Raw genomic sequence first — 23,646 nt, 5'->3', positions numbered from 1 at the left:
GATTGACCATCACATTATAACGCCCCACACGGCTGAAAGGGCAAGCATGTTTGGTGCAACAGGGATGCGAATCCGTGACCCTCAGATTACGAGTCGCACGCCTTAACATGCTTGGCCATACCGGGCCCTCTCCATAAAGCATACTGAGATATGAACAAGAAATTCAAACCCACATCCTGAGCCATTCATGTTGCATCCTGTCATCATAAAGTCTCAATAATTCTCTTTAACAGATTACGAGTCGCACGCCTTAACATGCTTGGCCATACCGGGCCCTCTCCATAAAGCATACTGAGGTATAAACAAGAAATTCAAACCCACATCCTGAGCCATTCATGTTGCATCCTGTCATCATAAAGTCTCAATAATTCTCTTTAACATTTACTGTTGGATTATTTAGAACCAATAGGAGAACATTTTGATTTATACATATTCAGTGTGGCTAGCTCATTTATATTTTAGGTTTTGAGAAACTTTACCTCAGTTTCATTGTTCAGCGTAATAGGAGCTCGGCTTGACAAACTAAGAGATTTTTTAAAACATTTGTAACATTGTTAGAAGCTAGTTAATTTACGATAGTTTAAGGACATTTTTTTTCTGCATAATATTTTGTTTTCCAAATTGCATATTTGAAATAAATTATTTTATGTATAACAAACATCATTAAAAAAATGTAGGCTTATATTCTTTCATTTACTTTGTTTTTGAGATGAAAAAATTAGATGCAAGTGCTAAATTTTTTGTTTGTTCTTATTTCTATAAAATTAATTGAAATATAAAAATTAGAAAATTAAATAAAGAGATTTTTCCATGAGAATACAGGTGAGTTGCATTTGGTATATTTCAGTATTTTGTTTATCATTACTTGCTCTAATCTCTTATCAGATAATTTATTGATTTATTATACTAGTTACACACAGTTCAAAGAACAATAAAACAGATGTAAAGTATTACAAGGCTGTTTAAGATAAATAATTTATTTGTCTGCACTAATTCTAGAAAACAAGTGATTTGTTATTTCACATTTTTTAAAATTTTCCACTATCGGTATTGAGGTTGAGGAAATCCAGCATAAAGTATAAAATTTTTACTGAAAAAGTTTTCTGTATTCAGTTGGGAGGTTCTAGACATTATGAAATGTGAAACTCTAAAATAAGAAACATTTTATTTTTATGAAGAAAGTCACCTTTACTCATGCTGATTCTAAATTCACATACACGTGTTCTGCACTGGTACACTGGTAAGTGTATGGATTTACAATGCTAAAATCGGGTTTGATACCCCTCAGTGGACTTGGCAGATAGCCCTGTGTGGCTTTGCTAAAAGAAAAACACACATATCTTTAGTAAAAAATACTTTATTGAGCATTCTTAATTTTGTATACAACATACTTGCAATGTTAGCTAAGAGCTTGCCAAATTTTGGGAAGATACACTGGGTAGATTTAGAATTACAGTTAACATTACTATATATGGTATCACGGAAATCAGGGTTGGTGTTATGAACCAGTGCTTTCTACATAGCATTGAGAAATTATACTGTGACAGTATGAGAATCTCAACTATAAATTACTTTCTGTTGACAATTATATTGACACATGTTGATGATAAACTTTTTAGAATTACATTTAAAATTTAGCTTTGTAAAATGTCAAGGCATGTGCAATGGACGAATACCTGTGTTGAAAAGGTTAATCACATTACATACTTTTTGGATATGCATTCTAAAGTCTGGTATGTTTCTTAGACAGAATTAAGTTCCAAGCAAATAAGTTAAGTTTATTATTCTCCAATATCATCAGTAACTCTTTCTTACTGCAGCTTTAGTCAATTTGACTTAACACTCCTACGAAAATTGGGGCCTAATAGGCCCCAGAGCAACTTGAAAGGTTATTAATATTAGGCTAATAATTTTGTATTTAAATGAAATTGCCATTAACTGACCCTATCCCTTTATATTTTAAGGAGCAATAATATTTTGACTTTTCAGACATTTGCGAAATAATATTTAAAAATTTTTTTTTTAAAACATCCACTAAGGGTATTTTGGGACCTATTAGGCCCCAAAAGATGGATATTTAGGATAATAACTCTACTCCAACAATAATTTTAGACGGTCCTGATTATTGCCTAGTTTGCCCACGCCTGTTCTAGAACATTCTAGAAACTTTACAGAAGTATTTAGAATAATCAAGAATATTCTTGAAGCTTATAGAATATTCTAGAAGAATCCACAAATCCTATATATATAGGAGCTGAAATCTTCAAACCGTGTCAAAAATGTTATCTCTTGATGAAGCTGTACATTTACTGACAAAACCATCCGACGATGAAAGTGAACATGATAATGTCGAAGACTACTCTGAAAGTTGTGATGATGATCCTTCTGAAGCCGAAAATGATGAACAAATCGCACCGTACCCTTCTGAAAGTGAAGAAAGTAATCAAGAAGGTCTTACTACGATGCCAGTGAACGAACTTTTTTCCAAAGATAAGAATTTTAGTTATTCAACAACACCTTCAAGGATCAACAGGAGAACCGCAGCTCTCAATATATTCAATGGGAACCCAGGCATTACAAGGCAAGCTGCTCCAAGAGTCTCTACACCATTCGAAAGATTCAAAATTTTCATTTCTGATAATATGATGGAACAGATCATTCACTCAACAAACACCGTCATGAAAGAACCAATTTTTGAAGAAGACCTCTGTAAATGGATCGCAGCTAATCTTTTCCTTGGAATAAGCAAATCCAAAAATGCATCGATAGACGAAATGTTTTCAATCGAATTCGGTTTGCCATTTTTGCGAAAACTGATTACACAAGACAAATTCAAAAAAATGTGCTCAAAAATCAGATTTGACATCCACTCTCAAAGAAATAGAGAAATTGAAGATGCTGCCATCTCTGGAGTCTGGAATTTTTTCATTGAAAATTGCAAAAACAGTTACAACCCAAGCGAATACCTGACAGTGGATGAACAACTATGTAACTTCAAAGGAAGAGTTGGCTTCAGAACATACATTCCGACAAAGCCAGGCAAATACGGAATAAAGATTTGGTGCCTAACAGATGCAAAGACAAGTTACCTCCTCAACGCTCAAATTTATACTGGAAAGGTTGGAAATACGACAGAAACAAATCAAGGAGAAAGAATAGTCAGAGAACTGAGTCAGCCATTTCTTGGAAAAGGAAGGACGATAACGACAGATAATTTCTTCACAACAGTGACACCTGCCAAGTACCTACGAACAAAAAGAACAGGACTTGTTGGAACCATACGGAAATCAAGAACCTTCCTGCCTCCTGAAATAAATGCAAAATCTAGAGAGTTATCACCAAAGTTTTTCTACCATGACGACATCACTCTTTTCAGGCACTCAGACAAACCAGGAAAATATGTGCTACTACTGAGTTCTCAGCATCAGTCTGGTGAAGTAGAAGAGAATGGAAAGCCCGAAATCGTCAATCTTTACAATGCAACGAAGGCAGGTGTCGACACTCTTGATCAACTGGAAGATATTATACAAAAAAGAGGCGATCAAAGCGCTGGTCAGTCTGCATATTCTATAACATTCTAGATCTTGCTGCATACAATGCTTTTGTTCTATACTCGACAAAACATCCAGAATTTCTTCATCAACATAAATCAAGAGCCAGAAGAGAATTTATACGGCAATTGGTACTTGAAATCAAAGAAATTTACTGCAAAGATAATGACAAAACAACCTCATGTGAACCGCCTGCAAAGAGGGCAAAAAGAGGACGATGCCATTTGTGAGGCAGATCAAAAGATAGACAGTCGAAAATTGTTTGCTCAAATTGTAAAAAAAATGTTTGTCAGAGCCATTCTAAAGTTGTTTGTAATGAATGTTGCTAAATCACTGTGTTTCTATTGGAAAAATATATGGGGCCTGATAGGCCCCAAAATCACTTTAGTGGATGTAAATATTTTTTTTGTGGGAGTGTTAAATCTTGACTCAAATAGAACATTAAAATTTCCATGCTATAACTTTTGATATGTTTTTTTTATGGAGTTTTGCTTGTTTTCAGTAAACATTACAAGCCTTTTGTTTGAATATTTAATTCAGTTTTTTACAAAAAAAAATTTCTATGAATAAGTCAGTGTTAACTGCACCAAGTGCAAAGTGGTTTTCATGTTAAGGTTAAAAGTTTTCATTTTAAAATTCCAAAATTTTATTTGTGTAATCTATGAGAGCTAAATATATTTCTGTCCATTAAAACATTATATTTTATCTGTATTTTTTGTCCTAACTTTATACACATTTGGTCAATTTGACTCTAAGCAACAGAAAAAAAGAAAAGCTAAATAAGTCTAAATTGCTCTTTTTTATTTTTAGAATAACTGCAAGTTGTAACAAGAAACTATAATTATTTATCCTAAATAGGTTAAAGCTTGTAATAGTACACAATTCTTTCTAATTATATTTTATTGTTATATTGCTCTTTGAACCATGTATAGTTAATGAACCCATCAGACAAAATGAACTTTAGCTTGTTATCTTATTAAATTACTCAGTGCAAAAGCTACTCTTCTGAAGCTTGTGAAGTATTATTATTTTTCTTTACCTTACTTCATCTTTAAAAAACTTACTTTAAGTTTTTAATATTTGTTTTAATTCAAAAAAAAAAAAAGAACACATAGAAAAACAAGAAATATAGTATTTGCCTGGTTATTCTCTTTCATGTTTGACTGCTGATGAAACTAAACCCTATTTTTTGTTTAATGATAGCATTAGTAAGTTTTTATTAAATTGAATAATTCATCTAAAAACACTGAATTATAATGTAAAAAGCAAATATATGATTATATTTTTTTAATTTTGTAATTGTGTAATAAGAGCTGTTAAAATTTTGCTAAGCTTATTGATGTGTTTTCTATGGGAATAAAGTTTAAAATAGAAGTGAAATAGACAGTTCTCCCTCCAGAGAAATGTAATATTATATATCATTTAATATGTTGAAAATTTAAATTTCTAATGGTTAGAACTGATATAATATTAAGCATAGAAAAAGCTATTGCCAATTTGTGAAAGGGAGGATGGTCTGATTTTCTAGTTTATGACTGTAAACAAATATGATTGAAGGTTATATGCTTTGTTTGAGTAGCTATATTATAATGAGGAATTTGTATTCTAAATTTCTAAGTGGGGTGGTAAATACATTAGAGAAGAGGTAAGAAATAGAGATCAAATGTCATAACTCTAATACTAGGGGAGATTGAGGATTAAAAAATATTTTCTTATAAAATTAAGAATTTAAAATTTATATAATATTAAGATATGATTTATTAACTAGAGTTTGATGCTAAGTTTATTCATATAAGATAATGATAAAGTAACCTAAATTTAGAATGCAACTCTAAAAAAGGTCACAACATGCACACTTTGATCTGCTTGTGGAAGGAGAGTTAATGGCCATGGCTTATGTACCATAGATACACCAGACCAACTTTTAAAGAATGTACAGTTTCAAAGTTCATGTGGATTATAATTTCATGCATTCTAATTTTTGGTATCTTCTGTGATCCTGAAATTCCTAAACAGGAGCCATTCACTAGTACAGTGACAATTGGAAGCACTGACAGTTATTGGTGTTAATACCTTTATGCGCCAGATTCAGTTTTTGCTTGTTTCCAGGATCCCCAACTTCTTGTTTCTTATGTTGCTTCAGGTACACATGCCTCCATGTCTGTAGACTCATTTTAATGAACTGTTTCCAGAACATGCTTTTGATTGTTTCTTGGTTCCTGATGAGAATCAGGTAACCCACTTTCATCCTTCACTGCTTTAACTACACAGGTATTGTGTGACATTCTCTCTCCTCTTATCCACCTTGGCCTCATTTCATGGTTTTTGAGTTTTTCTATTTTACACACCTTTGGACTCCCTATAGGTGTTTTTGTAGTGGCTTTTACAGACCATCCACTCTTAACCCTCTCTTTTATCTCTTTCCACATAATTTTTTTTTGCCTTGGATCTTTTAGCTATTTAGCTCCTGGGTGAGTTCTGTCTTCTCTCCAGGTTATATTAGTGCTATGATTTTTCTTCCATTTTATGTCTTTCCCAAATTGTGAAATTGGAAACCTGTTGCTCATAAATCCATTTCAATCATCTTATGTTTCAGGATGGGCAATTTTCTCACCCTGTGATGAGTGCTTCCTCTTGGTATATGGATTACCTATATTTCTTTGAGACATGGAACTTCTGGTTATCATAAAACTCCTTGTGGTGGATTCCTGTATGTGGTGAGGGGACTTCCCTGAGAATGTTCTGTAATTTCAGTTTACCTCCTCTGGGGTCTAAACAACCACTCGTGTTTGCAGCGTGTGGTGACCCATGAAAGGGTGGAGAGGATCCTGGTGATTGAGGGATCCAACCGTAACACACCACTTTGACCCTGAATTTCTTAAGACAGGTGGCCTTTCTGGCCCATTTGAGCTGGGGTCAACCAAGTGCTCTTGGAACTTGATCCTGCTGTTGTCTGTAAGCCATTGATAGATGATTGCGTGCCGGCAGTGATTGACTGTATGTTTAGGCAATTGCTCAGTGTATTCCAAAAACCTCAACATTTTTCACAGTATCCTTGTCTGTGGTGATACCTTGCCTGTCACATGGCATGGAAGGCCCAAAAATGTGCCTGGGATACCTTATGTTGGTATCTCACACTTTTAAACCACATTGCTTTTCAGTCGGCTGGTCCACCAAGTACCAGTGTTGGATGTTCTCAACATGTGTTGTGGACATTATATCTGATGTTGGTGTTTGGGTGTAGTGCTCACAAAACACTGGTATTGCTGCAGTGTTTTTGTTTGGCATTGAAGTGCATCCATCCAGAGGGATCCGTGGTGGGTGGGGACAGTGGACACTAAAATGTTCTTATTTTATTATGGATACCCCATTCATGAACAAAAACAACAACAAAAACATTATCAGAAAATGACCACATATGGATGACTCCTTTATACAGTCAACATCAAAGTTGGACACAACACCTCAGTTTCTCATTCTGCATTCCTTGTCTGAGGAATCCCTAGGGCAGATTCCCCCTTTTTTTTATTCCAAAGGGATTAGAGGGGCTTGTTACCTTCTCCAAGTCAGTAGACATCTTGGCAGAAATGTCTTTACCACAACATACTAAACTTCTGCATTTGAAGAGCATTGAGAATATACCCTTAGAGGTTACTCCCTAAACTATCCTGAACTCCTCAAGAGGGGTTGTTGTTGATAGGGACTTGAAGAACATTACTGACTCAGAAATCCTTGCTGGTTTTTCCAGCTAAAGCATTTCTGCAGTGTGCGAAATCTCCACTCTCAGAAACAGTATTATGATGCCTACTAATGTTTTGATTTTGACGTATACATCACCAAGCGCATCTGCCACAGTCAAGGCAGGTTATCTAGACTGTAAGGTATGACTATATTCCCAACCCTCTCAGATGTTTCCAGTGTCAGCAGTTAGGTCAATCGAAGACATCATGTCATGGTTCTTTAACATGTGCTTGTTGTGGTGGCAGAGACCATAACACCCACGAGTCCAAACTAGATCCACGCTATGTTAACTGTAGTTAATCGCATTCCTTTTACTCTAATCCTTTCCCTAAGTTGGTGAAAGAGAAAGAGGTGCAATGCTTGATAACTGCAAACAAGATCTCGTATCCAGAAGCTTGGAAGTTATTGTCCAACACTCCGCCTTGGACATGTGCTTCCTTTGGCTTTGGGCATTTCCTCAGGTTTGTCTTCTTCTCCAGTCCCGAGATGCAAAATGATTATTCGTTCATGCCCTCAGATGCTGTAATCTTCATCCACAGGCAGAGACCTGCCTAAACAACTTGGCAGGATCCATGGAGGTCAATAGACCTCCATCCAATAAAGAAAAAATGTGGTTGAAAACAGAAGAGTTTCCTGCCCTATTTTTCTCCATGTACATAAAAATGACCATTTTGATTCAGTAGCTCTTGGGTTTTTCGTTCAAATATAGATGACATTTGATTGATTCCTATCATCCTGTGTGTCTCTTCTTAAAGGAAATGTTTCTGAAACCTGCTGATACTGTTACCTTTTTCAGGTTTTCTTTGTACAGAATGACAGTTTGTATGGTGCATGAGTGCATGGAGAGGTTACACCGAAGGTCAGTCAACATGTGCCTGACCTATCTTTGCCACTGGATACACCCTTGGAGGCCATAGCTATATGTGTTTCTTTGGGTCGTACCACCATCATTTATTCACTCTACCTGTCTTCTGAAGAGACCTATGATCAATAAGATCTCGATGCTCTCATTGAACAGTTATCTCCCTTTTTAATTCTAGGGGATTTTAATGGACATAATTTCCTCTGGGGTGGTGCTAATATTGATAGGACGGGTTGTTCTTTAGAGCATTTGCTCTTGAATCACAACCTTTCTCTCTTCACTACTGGCCGTTATATTTGTTTTTTTGCATCTATTCAGTCTTTTACTGCTACTGATCTCTATCTGCTCCCCTTCACTTTTCTCTTACTTTTGAAGGGTTGACAGTAACTTGGAGGGTAGTGATCAATTTCTTGTCATTTTGAGAGAAACTGTCCATGGTTGATGCCATCCAGTTCTATGCCTCTATGGATGTTGGACCAGCCCAACTGGCCATCATTCACTCTTCTCTCAGAACTTGATTCTGTTGTCATCTGTAAGCCATTGATAGATGAATGCATGCCAGCAGTGACCAACTGTATTGTCCAGACAGTTGCTTAGTGTATTCCTAAAACCTAGACATGTTTTCCACAGTATCCTTGTTTGTGATGTAATCTTGCCTGTCACATGGTGTGTAAGGCTCATAAACAGGCCTGGGATACATTTTGGACATATTCCACACATTTAAACTGCATTGCTTTTCAGCTGGCATGTGCACAGCTCAGCAAGTCAGACATCAAGGCCAGGTTGATTATTGGATTATGTATACAACAAGCATCTCTTCTGCCACTAGCTTCAAAGTGTTATGGGCAAGATTCAGAAGGTCAGTGGACAGTATATTTTTGCCCTCCTTTCAATCTTGCTTTCTGATAGCCAGTAAGTTGCTGATGCCAAGAGCATCACTGCTACTCTTGGGGAAAACTTTTCTCATGCATTTAGCACTACTGCTGAATCTCTCACCATTTTAACCATCAATACTCGAGCAGAGTGATGGCCTCTTTTCTTTTGGGCTGATTGTTTCTATGACAATAATCATTTCTTTACATTCGTGGAACTCAAGCTTACTCTCTATTGGTTTGGCAGTACATTAGTCGTACCTGATGATATTCACTATGAGATGCTGGGCCATCTCTCTCCTGTCACTTTTGCTACTCTTCTTGTTGTTTTTAACCAGATATGGCAGGAGAATGCTTTTTCTGATGCTTTTTGCCAGGCTATTGTCCTCCTTTTTTCCAAGCCCAGGAAGTATCCCCAGATTACTTCAAACTACTGTCCAGTTGCATTGATGAGCTTTCTATGTAAAATTTTAGAGGATGGTTTATGCTCGTCTTGTTTGGTTCTTCGAATGAAACAACCTCCTCTCGCCTACCCTGTGCGAGTTTTGATGGCAGTACTTCACTGTGGATCACCTCATTCAATTTGAAATGCTAATCAGGGAAGCCTTGCTCAAGAAACATCTTGGTTTTGTTTTTTTTTTTTACCTTGAGAAAGCTTATGATACTATGTAGAGGTATGACATTTTGTTGCATGGTAATTTGCTCATCTTTATCAAAAAATTTTAATGCAATGGAGATTCCAAGTTTGTGTGGGCTCAACACTTTCCCTTTCTTTCCCACAGGAACTTAGAGCCCTTCAGGACTGTGTCTTGAGTGTCATACTTTTCTTTATAAAGATTAATGCCAATACTGGACAATTCCCCGTACAGTTGCAAACAGACTATGTCAACAACTTCCACATCTTATGTCAGTCATTGAGCATGAGATTTATTGAGTGGCAGCTGCAGCCTGCCTTCAGCTGTTTACTGAAATGTACCACAGCAAACAGTTTTACCTTTCCTTTATCTAAAACTGCCTGCATGCACTTTCACTACCAGTGGGATATTCATTCCAATCCCTATATTTGTCTTGGTGAAATTGTGTTTGATGTGGTTTCCAATACAAAGTTCTTAGGGCTTATATTTGACCATAAGCTGACATTCATTTCACACATCAGTTATGTGTCAAGTGTACAAGGACACTGAACATTCTCTGTATCCTCTCTTCCACCTCTTGGGGAGCCCATTGATGTTCTATCTTCAAGATCTGTTGTGATCTCATTCAGTCAAAACTGGACTGTGAGTCTCTGGTTTATGGCTCTGCCAGAACCTTGGTCTTGAATATGCTGGACCCCATTCATCATATGGGGTTTCAGCTCTGCATGGGAGCTTTACACACTTCTTCAGTCCAGAGTTTGTACATTGAATCTCCTTTGTACCTCCACAGTTTGCAACTGTTTTTACTGTGTGCTTCAAAACTTCAATTCTTACCACAGCATCCCACTTGGGGTTGTGTATTCTTTCCTCAGTGGAGCATGCTTTATCAGAACTGATGATCTGCCATTATTCTTTTTGGTCTCTATATCCAGGTGCAGTTGTCTGAACTGGGTTCAGTCCTTGGATGATATTGCTGTCTCTACAGGTCAGCCCATCCCACCATGGCTTATTACCATCCTCAAATGTGACCTTTCCTAGAGTCACCTGGAGAAGGTGGATACTCCTGATTGGAAGTACCATCTTCTATTTGCTGAACATCTTTTGAACCATTTTTCTGTTCCCCTTATACAGATGGTTCAAATCAGATGACTCTATGGGCTCTTGTCATGGTTTGTTGTGATTTGATGGTTGCACACAAGATCCCCTCTTCAGTTTCTGTATTCACTGCTGAATTGTACACCATTTCTTTTGCCCTGTATCATGCAGAAGATATGCAGTACGTGAACTTACTATTTATACCAACTTGCTTAGCTTTCTACTGGCCCTGGAATTGCTTTATGTTAGCTCTCATCCATATTCAAAACCAACTGGCCCATTTTCTTTATCATCTACTTATATCCATTCTTTCTGGATATCAGGCCACATAGGAATTCACAAGAATGAGCTCACTGACACCGCAGCTAAGTTTGTCTGCTCTGGTGCTATCACTGCCTTGTCTATTCCATACATAGACTAAAGCCCTGTATTCAGTGCTTGGTTCTGTGCTAGTTGGCAGTTGACTGGGACTGAGGAATGTGATAAGAAGCTTTTTCAGATAAAACATTCTGTTGGACTTCGGTTGTCTTGTTTCTGTTAGGAACAGGGGAAAATTATTCTAACTGGGCTATGCATTGGTCTCAGTTTTTAACTTATTTTCTTTTATCTGGGACTGATGCACCATTGTATGGTCTGTGTGACACTCAAATCACAATAGCTCACATTTTACTGCTGAGCTGTCATTACAACTGTGAGTGGTTCTTTGGAGCAGATTGCCTAATTAATTGTTTTGCACCACAAAACTCCAAACAACAATTATTATTATAAAACCTTTACATATCCTCGTTTCCTCACATGATAGATTCTTTCACTTTTAGGGTCTCTCTCTTTTCTTGACTCTTGACTCGAATTAAGTTCAGCAATCCACTTTCTTCTCTTGTATCTATCCCTCATTTTGATCACTTGTCATGATGGCTAAGTTTATTCCTAATGAACTTGGGCATTTGTTTTTCTCTATTTTGCATGGATTTACATTTGTTCAGTAGTATAGTGCTTCTGTGTAGGTGTGATGTAATTCTAGATGTTTGCATGATTTTGAAGGACTCATTTTCAAATTAATGCTGTCTTCATATCAAAATCCTTGGGATGTTGATTGCCCAGTGAGGTTGCCTTTATCCTCTATCTTGTCATCTTTTGATCCATCCACACAGCTCCATTGTTGTTTCTTACATCATCTAAGAAGTAGACACTCACTCTGTCATGCCAGTCTGCTAACTTCAGAACTAAGTGATTTAGGCATTTTATTTTGAATCCACAATTGTCACATTCCTGTATTTTTGACTCTAGTGGTAGATTGACTATCTTGCTTGGACAGGTTCCTTCACACAGTAGATTTACATGGGAATCTTAATTGAGATTCTTGCAACTCTCTTTAACGCCAAGTTTCTTTTTTTTTTCTCTCTTTTTAGACAGTAGGTATATTCATAACATGCTCTTTCACATCTCTGTCCATTCTCCTTTTCTTTTTATATCTTCAGAGATTTTCTCATCAGTCATTCTCCTTCTGTCTCTCTTGTTAACCATTTTCCTGTGGGTTTGGTATAATATACATAAGTGTGTCTACACATTTGCACACATTAAGTATTTGCACTATAACTTTTGATACAGCATGGGTATCCTCCCTAAATTTGGAAAACTTTAGTGAAGATTACAGCTGTTCAAAATTCATATTTTTTAATGAAGTATTTTCATGTTATAATTAAAAACTATTCTTCATCCCAAAAATCTCAAATATTATTTGTGGAAACTCCAAAACCTCCTAAATACATTTCAGATGTTTGTTTTCAGTAAGACTATATTTTGTTATTTTCTGTACTTGATGTAGGGTCTGTCACTTAACCAACCTGACATCCATCATAAGAAAATTAGGAAATGAATAAGAATTATGCTTTTTTTTTATGCTACAATGACTACATATTATAACATCAAAATACAAATGTTCAGTCTAAGTAGCTCAAGTCTCATGATACTCTACGTGAACATATATTTATTATATTTTATTGTATTAACCTTCTAGTCATGCTTACCTAACATTACATAACTTGCATTGATGTATTGCATTTGCCTTCAAATCATACATCCTGTAATATAAAACTGACCTGTCTTGGCTGTATTTTAGTGGACAAGTATTTTGTAATCTACATTCATTTCAATTGTTATACAATATATATATATATATATATATATATATATATATATATAAATGCATATAGAATAGTACTGCTTAGAAATAGGAAAAATTTCTATGTGCAGAATATATAAACCTTTTTTTTTTAGTTGTATATATACACTAGGGTGCGTCAGCGGATAAAGGATAAATATTAAAATGTCCCAATTTTTTTGCTCAGTTGTGCCATTGCATGAGAAAAGAACATAGACAAAGTTTCATTTTAATCGCGAAGTATTTAGGGGTCGTGCATCCCTCGCAAAGTTCACTATTTTCCTTAAATTTACCCTACATTACATTGTTAATGGTGATTAAATTATTTAAAAAAATTTTTTTTTTATATTTATTGATTATACAATTAGCAAAAACATAAACACTTGAAAGAAAAATTTATTTCATTGAAGTTTTATCTTGCCTGCCCCCTTCGCATTATGTTCGCTGATGTTCTTCTGCCACCTGAATCATATACTGAAATTGATCTTTGTTCTTGGTGCGGCCCTTTGCCGTAAACTGTTGAATTAAAGCTAATCCTCTTTCAGCTGCGTCATTTGTCACAAAAAGTTTCTTTACTCTGTCCTTTCCTTGTTTGTACTCTTCGGAGGTGCTCCACTTTTTCGGTGGTAATGATAAAAATGCGCTACTAATATCCAGATGGTAGAAAATTTTCTTCATTGCCGAGGTAAAAAAATCTGGAAGTTTTCTGGAAACAGCATTGCTTGCAGCATCAACTGTTAAACGTGGAGTTGGCCTAGGGAGATCCTTTCACGGTATTCATATTTGAGACCATCTTGAGTTTGTCGCTATTCGTTACACCGTCATCAAAGAGCGCAAGCCCAACTGCAACCTCAGATAAATACCATAAATGCCGATTCATTGCCTTTGTACCAACTTCCTTAATCATATGATTTTCATGCAATGCAAGTTCCTTGAGTAGATTAAGGTCCCTTCGAGCTGCCACGGAAGCATCCTTGGCTGTAAACCATGAGAGCAAGTAATGTTTAGTTATAAAGACATACAAATTGCCAAGTTTGCTGCAGAAATGTGTGTCAAATGAAACACGAGATGAAGCAGGCCATGGTTGCAGTCTACCAAACTCCTCTTGGAACATCCAACTTTTTAGAGAATATATTGCTCGAGCCATCCATCGTGCACAATGTACAGCACCAGAAGTACGGAAAGAAACTGAAGAACGTCCGTGTGGAAGAGATCCAAGAAAAATGACAGCTAATTCCAAGAGCTCTTTATAATTGTCCCGTGGTTGATGAGATTAATGGAGATTCTGACAAAATTGAATAATATCATCCTTCCAAGGCTATATTTGGAGTGGCATTGCTTCTACTGCTGTTATGTACTTAGTTTTATTAAGTTTAGGCCAACAATCTCTGAAGTTTAAAAACAAAGTAATATCTGGACTTTTTGATGTCTCTATCACGAGAGTAGAGAATACAGCGCTCAGAAGAATCTCCAAAATGTGATGTCTACAGGCAAGGTCCAAGAGCTCACGTTCAAGTAACATTTCAATCCTCAGACAGACGCCAGATTTGGATCCTGTATTGGTCGCCGTGGTGTCAAAGCAAAGCGATTTAATTCTGTCTTTTATATTCCATTCTACTAAAGCTGATCCGATCTCAGAAACTACTGAATTTGCATCCCCACTATCAATCTTGGGCACTGAAAGAATCTTCTCTACACCTTCACCTGAAACTAAAATTGCCAAACGTTTGATCTTCTCTCTGCCAACCAAGTCAGGCATCAGCTTACCATCCCAATGTAATGTCAAAGGAACGTTTGGAGAAAAATTTTCCTTCAATTCAGCTGCTAGAAGAGTACGGTTAGTAATTCGTTTTCTCCTTATGGAACTTGGGCTTATGGCAAGATCCTCGATATTATGTCCAATATGAGCTGCAAAAAGAAGCAAAATTTGTGCAGCTTTTCGGTCACTGATCTGGATTCTGTCTAAAGCCGAAGCTAGCCTTTCACTAATGCCAACTTTTCGTTTGGTTCCGGGAGTACGTTGTTATTTTGTGCACATTGCGCAACCCCTAAATATTAATGTATTGGATTGATTTTTATGCTAGCATATTTTTTTCATTGAATGGAATCAAATTATAAGCGAGCGACTGAGTGTCACAACTTTTTGTTGTTTGACGCACCCTAATATACACTTGAATGACCAAAGGATGATAAATAACTACACAGATACCATAGTATTCCACTGTAATTTATTAAGCTAAGTAACTAAGATTTATTTACATTTTAAAAAATATGAAACTTCGAGCAGACAAAAGACACAACCTACTTTCTTAAAAACTTGGATTGAAAAAACATGGTAGGCTTTTCAAAGATCGGAAGGCCTAAGAAAACCACTCTGGGGACATTTTAAACTAGTGGTTGATTATTCAAATGTCATATGTGCTATAGTAAAAGTATATGAGGGAGTGTTTCAAAAATTGGAAAGAGTTGAACGAGGCAATAGTGTTTGATTCAGTACATAAACCATATTTCAGCAAAATAAAAATATATGATATTCTTATTTTGTATTCTGGCTTGTTAATATTAGTAATTTGAGTTCCCAATTTGTACAAAAGTACTAGACTTAGTATTTTTGCATCACAAACATATAATTTTAAGTAGTTCTGCATTCAACATATTTTGTGACTCACTAAAATCTATATTTAGATGTGTTATTTTAATATTTACTTTTAAATTAAGAAATGTACATAATATTAACTTTTGAATTATAATGTAAAATTTGATTCCAAACTTATTGACATAAATTTATAAAATAGTAGTTCAGTAAAATTTTGAATGCAAGTGAACATATGGCATGACATAATCTTTGACCCATGACTCATTGTGAAAGGGTTAACTGTAATCTCTGTTTAGTTATCAGGGTTCTTTTGTATTTTTGTTTAAACCATTGATCACTTGTTTCTTGTACCATTTTTATTTTAAGACATAGTTTCTTCTTTTTGCTCGCAGGACATATTGTTCTCACACCTGCAACACCACGTGAATAGATTAATTTTATTCTCTCACTTCTGATTTTCATTCCTCTTTGGCTGCCTAGGTGTGGGTCGATCAAATCTTCTTTCCAATAATTTCTTTTTTCCAATGTAATTGTTCAGATCCAAGTTGTCTCCTTTGTTTTTTTTGTGAAGTTCAGTGTTAACTTACTGCTACCTTTTAAAGCAATCAACAGTATTGTATTTGTTCTCCTTTGGGGGTGACACTTTTTTATCAAGTATGTCATATCACATCCTCTTTTGCTTATAGCCCTTAACATCTAGATGAAGTCTTGCAGGGGATTTGGATGACCCCTGATACCTTTGTTTCACTTTATTTACACAACATTTTCATTTAATCTGTCTACAGTCTTTGTTCACTCTAGTTGCTATTCTCCATTGAAGCTCTTAGAAGGTCCTACAGCCATCTTATTAATTCTTTTTTCTCTCTCTCTCCATATATATATATATATATATATATGCATACATTTATAAAATCTTGCTAGTATAAGGAGGTGCAGGGAGATACTCTCCAGACCTGTTTCCCAAGTGAAACTTCAGAGCCATCTTGCTGGCATAACTATTTGGAATGGCTTGTTTTATACACTTTTAGGTAACATTGCAACCCTACTTCCAATCAAGATTATGGAACTTGCTATGTTGGCAATATTGCCTCAAAGAAAACATTTTTTGCTCAAAATCCACATGGAGTAAAAGATAAAAGATAGTGCTCATCCTATCTACCCCTTTGTAGCTATTGTGATGGGCATGCTTTACTGTACCTTTCACAAAGTTTCAGTGACTTACATTCAAAATTTTATTAATCTACTTTTTGTTTATGTTATTCTAATTAGTAAATCACAAAATCTTAGCTAATAATCCATATTTTAATAGCATATAATTTTTAAGTTTAAATTTTATAAGGCAATATTTTAAAACATTCTTCTCCAGTGACACATTTTATCTAGGTAGCTCCTTTTCTCTGTTTTATCCACTATCACTCCATTAAGTATGAAATTAAACATAAATGCTCACTATAAAATCATCATTGCTTGGACAAACCATAATTATTTTAACCTTCAAATCTGTATGGTTATAGAGCTATCAAAGAGAAAATCAGACCCCTCTTGCTACACTCACCTGTCACATTCTCTCTTTCAGGATGAATCATTTACTTGTATTTTATACCAAATGTCAAAGGAGTTAGACACATTTTATTTTGTTCTGGATGATTCTTCTTTTTGTTTACAATACTCATATTTTTATAAATGCCATGTAGAAAATGTAACATGTTGAGTGAAGAAGAGATAATTACTGAACTGTTTAATGATAATTTGTCAGCTCTTGATTGATTCTGAATCAGAAAGTACTGATGATTCTACAGATGTGTCTGCTGGTGACTTGTTTTCCTATGGTGATAACTGGTCAGAAATAGATATTCCAGTGAAATTGGAAATGTTTTAAAGAACTCCTGGGGTCACTATAACTCCATTCAAGCCTGAAAATATTGCTGCTATGACAAGTCTAATGTTTGGTGATGGCTTGTTTTGTCAGCAAATGTGTACCTACTATAATGAAACTGCCAAAAAACATAAAATGTCATCTAAAGGACTTTAATGGTTACTCCTACATATATGAGGAAATTCCTGGGCTTTATTTTACTAATGGGACAGACAAGGAAATGTAACTGGAAAGTTTACTTTTAACAGATTCTCTTTTGATTAGCCTAGTATATTTGCAGACAATGAGCCAAAACAAATTTGAACATTTTGGCATTTGAATAATAATCAGAAAATGGATGAGTCTTCAAATAGACTCTTCAAAATTCAGCCAGTTTTGGATTATATCTGGATTCTGAAAAGAAGAAAAGCTCACTAGAATTAGAGAGGCCCATCATTTAAAGGTACAAGGAGAGACCTCCAAATAAATATTGTTCAAGAAGACTGTCTGATGACATGAAGCAGCATATTCCTGTGTTCATATACAGGAAAAGAAAATTCTTATCAGAATCTGCAGAATTTGTACTGCCCATGGGAAAAGAACTGTTGAAAGTAGAAGCAGAACCCTTGCTTTTCCTGTGCCAAGCTCCTTGTGAGGTTGAAATGGAGAGTTTCTCTTCAAATTGGTTTAATCCCATTGGTGAATAAATCCTTCAATCAGAAGTAAGGCTGTTGTGTCACCTATGTTTTGATCTCAGGTCATCCTCAGGTTAACAAAGTTTTCAACTGACTGTTGCTAGACATGTCTTAGGGACGAGAGTGTGAACAACACAATCAACAACAAACAAACAATAATAAATCCCAAGATACAACAAACTACAAAACCTTACATTGCTGCATACCATATATTCCCAACATCAGTGAAAAAATAACCAACATTTGGAAGAACTTGTAACAAAACACAACATTCCAGTAAACACCAGGTACAAACTATGTAAAAACTACACTGACAAACAAAACACCAACATTATTTATAAAATAAGATGTAACAACTGCCACAACTTCTATATTGAAGGAACAAGCAGAAAAATGGAAACCAGATTCAAAGAATACAAAAAAACATCATGTTTTTTAATATTGCAAATCAAAAAAACACAACATAACAATAGAAAACACCCATATACTAAGTAGGGAAACAAATATAAACAACTGCAAAATCAAAATGCAAAATGATTAATATAATATATAGTTAAAGGAATCTCACTTATACCCCTTTGGGTAGATGTTGTATCACTTTACAACAATTGGCTGTTTAAGAAAGAAGAAATAAAATACTTAGTATATAATCTCAGGTAGACTTTAAACTGTGATGTATTATTACTATGGTTGAAGGAAATGTTTATTTTTCCTAACATATAGGCTTGACATAGCCTGGTGGTTGGATCACTCATAGTAGATTCAAATCTCTGTTACACCAAACATTTCAGCATTGGGGAAGTTATAATGTGCAGTAAATTCCACTATTCATTGGTAAAAGAGTAGCCAAGACATGGTTGTTGGTGATGACTAGCTACTTTCCCTCTAGTCTTACACTGTTAAATTAGGGATGGTTAGCACGGATAGCCCTCGTAGTTTTGTGCAAAATTCAAAAGTTAAACTAAATCTATCATCTATATATTGATTTGAAGGAGGTAAAATGTACATGCATTTTTGAATTTTCAAAGATTTTTAAGTTAAATCAGTAAATTCATATATAAGGGAAGATTTAAAAGTATTGATCCTGAAACATACCATCCATTGACATTTGTGGCTATTCATTGATCTTGATTTTTCACATCTAAGCATTGGTCACACTTGCTCCAGTCTTTTATACTTCACTTAAATGCTCTTGGCAGTTTTTGACCATGTAACACTCTCTATCTACACCAGTGCATCCTATATGCTAATACTGTGTATAAGCACTTCATTTAGATAAAGTAACCACTTTTTCTCAGTAATGTTGGTCATGGTTTACTTTCACGAAATGCTATGTTTTGGTTTTTGGCATCACCTTGTGAATTTTCTACAATTATAATTTCTTTAAAAAAAATGTTGTACTGTTTTTGGTCATGAATTCTAATGTTACTTTGTTAGTACAGAGGCTCATTGTACCTCCTCTATTCCTCCTGTTATTTAGTGTATCTTTGGATAGGGGAATCACTTTCAGTTCAGGCTGTCTGTGACATGAAGCTTGTGAGATGGAGATATTTATTCGTCCTGGGTGTATTTTTTATTCTTCTTTTCATGTTGATCCAGATTATTCCTAGGAAATTTGGACTCTGATTTTCCAGTGCCTTTCTTTACTAAGTCCACTTTTCATGTGGCCATTTGGATCAACCACCTCCTGTCATTTTATTTAATTAGTCACTTTGGTTTGTGAGAGTTTGAGGCTTTTTTCATATGCCTTTGCATCTGCTACTTACTTAATGAAGGAAGAGTTGTCTGATGGGACTGCTTAGTTTTTCCCTGATATTGATGGTTCGAGCTGGAAGATTAGTTGTTATTACATGATGGGATAGATATAAAGTGTACCTTCATTTATCTGTTTGCATGTATTGGCTTAATACTAGAAGGTGGTTATATATTTTGATTCCACAGACTATATATTCTTTTGGGTATATACATTTTCAGACTTGACCCTCTGGTCACTTTGGACAACTAACAATTTCATGTATTTGGTTGACCCTCACTCTTGGTCTGAGATATATCCTCTCATCCCCTTTGTGATACCTTGTTTGAGAAAGTTCTTCTACTTGCTTTAGCCCTCTGTGAGTTACATGAGGATCCTTTTTATTTTTTGATGTTTGTATGCATCCCATAGGTGTTGGAGTTATGAATTGATGTCAGCTGTTTGTTTCTTTCATTGAGAGCCAGTGTGAGTCACTGGGATGGTGTAAGGCTAGAGAAAGTGAAATACTTATATACAGTACCAGAATAGAGGGTGCATTGATGTAGGTGGAGAATGTCTTGAGGTAAAAAATTGCTAAGGGCATTTCAGTGGGTATAAAAGGCTGGAACAAGTGAGACCAGTGCTTAGATAGGTAAAGTGAAGATCGAGGAAGGAATGGCTATAAGTATCGGTGGAGGTAAGTATTATTGGAAATATATTTTCAGTTTAGGAAAATGTACATTTTAATTGTTGAATCAGTGGTTGTAATGAGACAGTGTGAATATGTGGTTTGTTATTTAATTGCTTATAAGAAAATAGGGGTGTTTTAAGCCAGTATTATCTAAACTAAAATTTCTGTTATAACATTTATTTGTTAAAATATCGTTTAGATTTTTTCCAATTATTTCAAAAATGTTTTTATTGTAATAAGAAATGAAAACTTTTTTGTGGTATTTTAAGAATAACTTTACAATTACCATTATTTATGTAGAGTATTTTTTATGATCTAGATGAAAATTTCTGATTAAAATAAATTTTCTCTAATTTTGATGGCATGCCTATTTTTGTGTCTTAAAAGTTCAAAGCATTGTAATTTTTATTATTATTTAATTTAATATCTTGATATGTTGAGATAGGTTAATAGTTTTGTTTAATTCAAATTAATTGGAATTTCTTTATTTTCCTTAGCAGAAGTATTTTGACTCTGGAGACTATAATATGGCAAAAGCAAAGAGTCAGAAGGCTCGTGTTCCAGCAGCACCAATTGTTAGGGAGTCAACAGGTGATGCCATCCCAACCCCAGATGTTCTTCCTACTCGAAAAACTTCTTTGGTTCAGAGCAAATTAGCAACAGAACTTTCTTAAATTTAAAATTCTTCTGGGGATAACTTTCAAATGCCCCAGATTGTCTGGATTATGAGGAGGAGTTTGTAGGAGATTAAAGATTGCTTCTGTAATGAAAGAGTAAATATTCAATAATGTGAAGCAGATTGTAACTTCCCCCTTTGTACTTGTCTGTACATATGAATTGATTGTACTTGCTGGTTTTTCTTAATCCTAGACATGTGAGTAAAAAAATTACACTGTATAACTTGTTCTACTTGTGTTACTGGTCTTACAATTGTACCTCCAGTATTCTGATCTAGTTTTAGCTTTAAGTATTTAAAAATCTCAGAAAGAAAACACTATCTTAAAATACAAACTTTAATTTCTGTTTTTCTTTTCATATAGCAAGAATTTTTATTCTTTGTCTTAGACCAACAAATGTATATTGACTTTTGGTTTGAACATTTGATTCTAATAATTACTGTTGTGTTTAGAACTTAGCTGTGGTTTTTACATGTATTCTTCATTATTTAGTAGGTTTATGTTGTGAATTAATTTGAGAAAGTTTTCTGTCTGTAATAGCCTCCTGTAAGTTAAATGCCAAAATTTTGTAAAGTTGGATGACATTTATATAAAGTAATTGTGTAAAGGGTTTAAGCTCTTTATGTGCTGTAGAAATTGTGGATTTTAGTCAAAAAAGAAGTAAAATTCTATAGTTTACATTGTTTCTTCCAACTTTGCATATGTATCTCTATCTATCTATCTATATATATACACACACACACCTGTGTATGAATATTGATAGATAGGTAGACAGATATATGTATGTATTTTGATGCGGATGTGAATGATTTGGCAACAAGAATGTGGTCCTTTTAGTTAAGTACATTAGTTGAATGTCAATGCACGTTTATTGTTATTAGAACTGCTCGGATAAACATCACACCTAATAAACTTAAAAATTTCATAGGGTCATACAGAAAAAGTAGAGAAGTTAATATTTCTAAACTGAATCATTTTGTTTCTTCTGCAACTTGTGCATTACACTTACATTGTGGAATGATGAAAAATAGCACATAATACTGATTTCAACTTGCTCTCACACATGAAAAAAAATACCTAGAATATATATATTTTAGTGTATGTGTTGTTTAACTTGTGAGTTGTTCTAGTGCTATCTTAGCAGAGTATCATGGGAGAAAGAAAATCTAAGTAGAATTTTCTAATTGATTTTACACCTATAAATACAGTAGTCATAAAAAAGCTAAACTTTATGTTAAGCGGTGATGGAATAATTGTGTGCAGTAGCTTAACTAGCAGTTTGAAATAGATGTAATTTGGCTGCTAAGTGATATACTAACATGTGTCTCAATATTCAGTGTAAATGGTCTGTAGTTAGTGAATCAAGAAATAAACCTGTTGCAGTGCAGTGTTATAGGAGTTTATTTGTAAATAAAATTTCAGTTCCTGAAGTTTGTTGTTTGGTTATATAGTGAACATCATTTAAAAAAGAACTGTGAAGTAATTTAGAATTATACAGCAATTAATGAGAATTTTGAAGTTCTCTCGTTTCTTTTAGCACACTTACATCAAGTTTAATTCTCATAATACTTTATCAAGGGAAAAGATTTTGGGGTTTGTATTATATTGGAAACTTGCTGTTTTTTAAAATATCTTGAAATATGCATATATTATTGTTATTAACATTATGTACTGATAAAGAACTATAACACCTCTCAGTTTATGTATTATTTATGGTTTTTGTTTAAGTGATTTTATAAATCACCAAATATGCCAAAAGTGCAATGTAAAAAAAAAATCATCACATATTTAGAATTGACTAATTTTATAATAGATAGAACAGTATGTGTGTGTGCATGTGTGTGAAATATCAGACTGATTAATGCACTTTTGTGAAATGATTTAATAAAGTTTGATTTTTGTTGTGTGTCAGTTCAAGAAGTTAACTGTCTGTAATATTTTGTTTATTTGAAACATCTTTGATTTAGCTTTAATTGTGATATAGTCTTACCATTTCTCATACAAAGCTGTCTCAGTCTTCTTTCTGCTACCTAAGCATTGCCAAAACATTTTAGTGCTCAGTGAACCAGTCTATACACCTTACAAATTTTGCACTACTTTTAAACATATATATATCATTTGATTTCCTCCAGCAGCCTCTCGGTGTGGATTCCTGTACGTGGGGAGGGGACCTCCCAGGGAAGAGGTTCTATTCTTTCAGTTTACCTCCCCTGGGATCTAAACATCCACCCATGTGTTTGCCGTGCGTGGCGACTTGAGAAGGGGAGGAGAGGATCCTGGTGGTTGAGGGGTCCAACCCTAACACACCACTTTGGCCTTGAATTCCTGTAGACGGGCGGTCTTTGGGTCAGTCAGCTGGTCCACTTTGGGATAGAGTCAACCAAGTACCAGTGTTGGAAGTTCTTAACGGGTGTTGTGGACATTGTGTCTGATGCTGGTGTTTGGGTATAGTGCTCATGAAACCCTGGTGTTGCTGCAATGTC

General features: G+C 34.9%; 1 protein-coding gene across 2 annotated transcripts in view; it reads left to right on the top strand.

Moving 5' to 3' along the window:
• The window catches only part of endos (endosulfine alpha), a 45,838-nt gene extending 23,245 nt beyond the window's left edge, over positions 1-22,593 (top strand). Inside the window, exon 3 of one of the 2 annotated variants that reach the window (XM_076498475.1) lies at positions 20,984-22,593. In XM_076498475.1, the coding sequence (XP_076354590.1) occupies positions 20,984-21,160 (177 nt within the window). In that variant the 3' untranslated portion in view covers positions 21,161-22,593. The remainder of the gene's footprint in view (positions 1-20,983) is intronic. The other variant, XM_076498476.1, reaches the window with a different exon arrangement.
• Positions 22,594-23,646: the final 1,053 nt, after the last annotated feature.

This window comes from Tachypleus tridentatus, chromosome 4, assembly GCF_004210375.1.
Source record: "Tachypleus tridentatus isolate NWPU-2018 chromosome 4, ASM421037v1, whole genome shotgun sequence".
NCBI lineage: Eukaryota > Metazoa > Arthropoda > Merostomata > Xiphosura > Limulidae > Tachypleus > Tachypleus tridentatus.
This window is presented reverse-complemented; position numbering and strand designations above follow the sequence as displayed.